Here is a 5,953-nt window from a genome sequence, read left to right as displayed (position 1 = left end):
CTTTTATTATGGTGTTGGCCTGGTGAAATCCTTATTCAAGAAAGCCAAGAAATAGGACACGTAATCTATCTCAATATACCGTGGTATAATCTTCCCCCGATTTATCAGAAATATCTTTGTTTTATGATTGTTAGGTCACAACAATATTGTCGTATCACAGCATTAACTTTCCAAACATTATCTATTTGTACATTGACAAGTGTAAGTAATATTTTATCAATTTTTTAAAGAAGAAAGAAAAAACATAAAAAATCTAAAAAAATCAAAATAAAAAAATTTTATAGTAAATTATTGAATTTCGAAAATATTATCTTTACTTTACTATTAATTTTAGTAAAATTAAAATAAATATATATATTATATTATATATTATATATATTATAAAATTAAAATATATAAAAATTAAATTATTTCAGGTATTCAACTCTAGTGCTTCATATTTTACTTTATTACGACAAATACAACAGTAAACTTCAAAAAAAAATGATAAACGCTATCTACGATTTTGTTCATTAAAAACAAATGCTAGAAAAGATAATCAAATGTACACCTCTAACCGTGTAACCGAGAATCTTTATATAATAGTTCGGATATTATTTTGTAATTAATTAAAGAAGTAAATTTTAATTTCTTATCATACCTGATGTTATTTTTCAATCGAATGTTGTCCATAATATCCAATCTAAAAACGTTCAATCGTGGAATATTAAGCAATCGTATGTATTAATTAATTTATTATAAATAAATTATATTCGCATATATTATTTTTTATTTTATATTTAACATTAAATTTTAAAATAATGTTTTTTTTCTTACATATTTCAATATGAGAACTGATATACATAAAAAATTAGATAAAAATTATCTATGATTATCCATATTATTTGAACCATTTTTAAAGTGGTAATACTGATGTTTATATTTTGCGGGAAAACTTCATTATGTTTGAATCTTTATAAATCGTTCTAACCTAACATTTTAGCGATATTAAAAATTATATTATATATTATATATATTAAAAATTATATTATATTATTTTACTTTCTATAGAAATCGTTAATCGGCAAACGTTTGACAATTGTATAACGTTTCATTCCGCGATTTGTATCTTACTAATGAAGAGAATACGATCAACATCAAAGATACATTCTGCCGAAAAAAAAAATGATGAATTTAATAAAGACGAATTGGAAAATAACTTAAAGGTTTGTTATTTTCTAATTTTTAAAATTATTGTTTCTGATAATTAAATATCAGTTTTTTTAAAATTTAGTTTTTAATATCTCTTTTTCTATTATAAGAATAATAAGAAATTTGAATAATAAAAATTTTCTCTTTTTTTAAAAATATTTTTTTAAATTATTTAATTTAAATTGTATGTATAATTTCTTGTACTTTTTAATATAATTATTTAATTATTTATTTGAATTATTCTTAAATAAAATAATTAAATTATTCTTAAATATTTTCGTTAGGATACTGAACATCATTCTTTGGTCAAAAATAAAAATTTACAAAGTCAGAAAATAACTAATGTAGCAGAAATATTAAATTCTTCATCAAAAGATGTTCAAAATCATGAGCAGAATGAAAAAAATAAGCTTAATTTAAAAAGTTTAAGAGATAGTAAGTTTTTTAGAATAATATCTATATCTTATATTATAATATCTACATCAATATATACTTTATATAATTTATGTATATAGGAAAAAAGAAAGTTAATGAAGAATATGAATTAAGTATACCTCCTCCAAAAAATAAAACAAGAGCAGTTGTGGATCTTAAAATGATGAAAGAAGAATTAAAACAATTGGAAGATCCTCCATTGACTGTATGGGAAAAAGAAATATGTTCAAATAGACTACCATATTCATTTTTTGATTGTCCCTGTGAAGAATTAGCTCAAAGTTTATTAGGTAATAATTATTTAATTTTTATATAATATTATAATCTTATATTAATGTATGCTTATACATTCAGGAAAAATATTAGTTCGTTGTTTAGAAAATGGAACTATTTTAAAAGGTAGAATTGTTGAAACAGAAGGATATTTAGGAGTAATTGATAAAGCATCTCATACATATCAAAATAAAGTTACTCCTCGTAATATACCAATGTATATGCCACCAGGTACTATATATGTATATATGACATATGGAATGTATCATTGTTTCAACATATCTAGCCAAGGTGAGTGAAAAATAAAAATTAATTTTAAAAAATAAAAACAAAATCAATATAATATTATATTCTAAATGATAAAAAAAACTGGTTGGTATTAAAAAATATTTAGAGTCAGGAGCACATGTATTAATTAAAGCAGTTGAACCTATGCTTGGCCTTGATTATATGGAATTATTAAGAAATATGCAATCAGAAAAAAATAAAAAAGAAAAGAAAATTGTAAAAAATGTCAGAAGCTTTAAAAGATATGAACTTTGTAACAGTCCAACTAAAATTTGTACAGCTTTTGTTATTGATGAAGATAGCTTCAATCAAAAAAAGATTTATGAATGTAGTGATTTATGGATAGAATGTGATCCTCATATAAAATCAACTACTATTGTAGCAGCAAATTCTGATGATTCAAATAATGAACAAAAAATGTGGAGATATTATGTATTAGGAAGTTCTAGTGTTAGTCATAGAGATATTAAATGTGAAGAACATGCTTATAATATATAATAATTAAAAAATATAATTAAATATAATTATTTTAATAATGATTTTCATTTTAATATTTAATTCTCTTCCATAAAAAAAATCTGATAAGATTTTAGGTGAAGGGTGTGCTGTTTTAATAAGAGCTGTTGAACCCTTAGAAGGTATTGAATACATGACTAATCAACGAACTTCAAAGGGATTATCAAATACATCTAAAAAACTTTCAAAAGTTTTAAAAACATATGAGTTATGTAATGGCCCATCAAAGTTATGTATAGCTTTCCAGCTTCATAAAAATCATAGTAAATATTCTTTATGCTCTTGGAAAAGTTTGTGGATTGAAAATGATGAAATAGAAGAAATCAATATTGTCAAATGTCGTAGAATAGGTATAGATAATTATGGAGAAGAATGGACAAATAAACCTTTACGATATTATATTTATGGGAATAAAGCTGTGAGTAAAAGAAATAAAGAAGCAGAATTACATTTGGGATTGAATTAAAAAATTATTATTATTATTAAATTATTATTATAATCTATTATTTTGGACATATATAAATTAATATTTTTTAATGTGATTTAGTGTTTTAAAAATTTATATTTTGAATGTACACACTTAATAATATACTCAAAATTAATTTTAAGTTACAAATAATTATAATGCATGTATGAAATAAATAATCTTTAAGTATGAATAAAGTATAATATATACTAAATAAATACATTTATACAATATAGGAAGTTTTAAAATATTTTAAAATACTTCACATTTTTCATATCCATTCCTTCATTACTCTTTCATAATCTTCTTCTTCAATAAATGGTTTATCTATAGATCTGAATATGAAATATGAATTTTACATTAATCTATCTGAAATATTAAATATGAATTAATAAAATAACTTACTCTATCATAAGTTCTCCGCAGTATAAACATTCAGAGGCTACTAATTCATCAATATCAGTTTTTATTTGATCTTTTGTAGATAAAGATACAGATCCAACTGATCTAGTATCTTCAGGTCTGTTTGAAAGAGCAGTAAGTTGTCGTTGAAGATCAGCTAACTTTGTTCTCTGATCCATTGACAACATAGGTGTTAATGCAGCTACAAGACAATCACTATGAAATCTGTGTCCACATGGAAATACATAAAAAGGTCGTAATAATAATTGAACATTACAAGTATTGCATGTGTCTTTTGTATTTACGAACGTACATCTAAAAAAATTTTAATAATATTACATCATTAAATAATTTATTGTTATTTTTATTTATTTACCTCGTTCGGAATTCTTGTATATCTTTTCTAATAAGTTCTGCTGCTTTTGTTGCTTCTTGCATTTCTTCCTTTAAATCTTGAATATGCTGATTGTACTCCTATCAAATATAATATTAAGATAAATATATTTATCTATAATGAATATTTAATCAATTATATTATATATTTAATTAATTATATTATATTCAATAATTATATTATATTTAATAATTAAATCTTTTCAATTATTTGTATATCACATTCAATAGATAAAAAGACTCTGAGTTTCTTAAAAATTGATTTTGCTTTTCTTAACTTATATTAATAACTATTAAGGGAAACTATCAAAATATATGATTATATTATCATGCATATTATTTGTAAAATTATTTACCTGTAATGAATTGCAAATAGCATCTTTAAAATGATCTATAGTAACAAAATCTGAAAAAAAAGGTAGTATATCTTCTATTTTGACTATATCGCAATGTTGTAAAAATTCCATTGCTTGTTGAATATCATCTTTTTCTCTAACCACATGCTCAGCTAAAATTAAAACAATTAGAAATTTGAATTAAAATATAAAATTTAAAATTATTTATATTCTTAATTACCAATTTTTAACCATAATTTTTTCCTTAATTCATGATCTGAAGGCATAGCAGCTATTTGTTTAGCAAGATCAACATTAATTGTTAAAGCTAAATCAACTGCTGTTGTCCATAATCCAAGTAAAGCAGATAACTGTACACAAGCTTCTGTTAAACCAACTTCTTGACATAATCGTAATGCATAATGCACATCATAATGTACCATATTTATATCTTGTCCTAATTTAAATTTTCATTAGAAATATTATACTTTTAATGAAAATATATCACTTAAAAAATCACCTTGAGAACTAATATATCGCATTACTTCATCTCGTTTATAACGGGCATATAAAGACAATAAAAAATTATGAATTGCTTGTTCTTGACAGCTTTGTTTATAAACGCAGAATTCTAAATATCTGATTACTTCTTTTGCCTATAATATTAAATACTAATTGATTGTTATAAAATCTAAAACCTAAATAAAACTAAAAAAAAATATATCTTACATGTTTTTCATCACTATTACAAGATACTAAAGCTGGAAGAAGCTTAGATGGTTTTAATAAAGAACCTTGTGATATTAAGGCAGTCATTGTAGGGCGTGGTAATTCTTGTAAAAGAATACCAGCAAACTGATAAAATAGTTCTTTATTATTTTGACTTTTTAAAAGCTCAAGAGCTTCTAAATAATTATTTTTATATAAATGTTGACGTATTACTTCTTCATAATTACAATGCATTATTGTTAAACGAATAAGATTATCTTTATCACCATGACTTGTCATTAAATCATATATAGTGCTACGATTTCTTTTTATACATTCCTAAAATTAAAATAATTTTTTTTATAATCAAATATTTTTTAATAGAAAAATATTTAAAAGATATAGACATTAATTAATACCTCAACTTTTGGTATTGCAAGAAAACTATCAAATTGTTTCTGCAATTCTAAATATTGTGAATCATGTAAATAAGATGAATTGTTACTTCGTAATACGCCCATTTGATTCATGAATAATTCAATTACCCATACAACAATCATGGTTATTTGCGTTTTATCTTGCGTTTTTAATCCCTCGAGTTTCTGGAGTAAAAAATTCAATTATTTTAAACATTTAAAATTTAAATTGCTTAAAGTAATAAATATAACACCTTTTTAAGAAATGTTTTTAAAGCTTCTATTTGCCATTCTTGTAAAAATTTTAAAGATATTTCTTCAAATGATGAATGAGTATCTGCATAAATAAGAGCACTTTTTTCATATCTATAACATAAAGTATAAAATAATTTTATAATGTTTCAAATAAATGATATATAACTTCTTTATATGTTTAACTTACTCCTTATTTTTAAAAAGCATTTCCGCTTGTTTTACAAGCACTTGATCTATATGTGCTGGATTATCTTTACAATATTGTTTTGCAAGTT

The 5,953-nt window shown here is 22.6% G+C and overlaps 3 protein-coding genes across 3 annotated transcripts in view; 2 read left to right on the top strand and 1 right to left on the bottom strand.

The window, feature by feature from the left end:
* LOC102673051 overlaps positions 1-470 on the top strand; it is a 2,207-nt gene extending 1,737 nt beyond the window's left edge. Inside the window, exons 5-6 of the mRNA XM_031508495.1 lie at positions 135-201; positions 417-470. Coding sequence (XP_031364355.1) covers positions 135-201; positions 417-470 — 121 coding nt within the window. The remainder of the gene's footprint in view (positions 1-134; positions 202-416) is intronic.
* LOC102681761 lies at positions 1-3,400 on the top strand. Its single transcript, XM_031508534.1, has 8 exons — positions 1-201; positions 417-716; positions 1,051-1,205; positions 1,476-1,626; positions 1,707-1,916; positions 1,981-2,190; positions 2,294-2,629; positions 2,781-3,400. Exons 2-8 carry the CDS (start codon positions 644-646, stop codon positions 3,167-3,169), a joined length of 1,524 nt encoding a protein of 507 aa, XP_031364394.1. The 5' UTR covers positions 1-201; positions 417-643; the 3' UTR covers positions 3,170-3,400.
* The window catches only part of LOC102681976 (vacuolar protein sorting-associated protein 18 homolog), a 5,798-nt gene continuing 3,077 nt past the window's right edge, over positions 3,233-5,953 (bottom strand). Inside the window, exons 10-19 of the mRNA XM_031508533.1 lie at positions 5,866-5,953; positions 5,678-5,789; positions 5,427-5,609; positions 5,029-5,346; positions 4,820-4,955; positions 4,541-4,756; positions 4,321-4,472; positions 3,948-4,045; positions 3,575-3,886; positions 3,233-3,504 (exon numbers count right to left, since the gene is read on the bottom strand). The exon at positions 5,866-5,953 is cut by the window's right edge and continues 23 nt beyond it. Coding sequence (XP_031364393.1) covers positions 3,441-3,504; positions 3,575-3,886; positions 3,948-4,045; positions 4,321-4,472; positions 4,541-4,756; positions 4,820-4,955; positions 5,029-5,346; positions 5,427-5,609; positions 5,678-5,789; positions 5,866-5,953 — 1,679 coding nt within the window. The 3' untranslated portion in view covers positions 3,233-3,440. The remainder of the gene's footprint in view (positions 3,505-3,574; positions 3,887-3,947; positions 4,046-4,320; positions 4,473-4,540; positions 4,757-4,819; positions 4,956-5,028; positions 5,347-5,426; positions 5,610-5,677; positions 5,790-5,865) is intronic.

The sequence above is a fragment of the Apis dorsata genome, unplaced genomic scaffold (genome assembly GCF_000469605.1).
Source record: "Apis dorsata unplaced genomic scaffold, Apis dorsata 1.3 scaffold_88, whole genome shotgun sequence".
NCBI lineage: Eukaryota > Metazoa > Arthropoda > Insecta > Hymenoptera > Apidae > Apis > Apis dorsata.
This window is presented reverse-complemented; position numbering and strand designations above follow the sequence as displayed.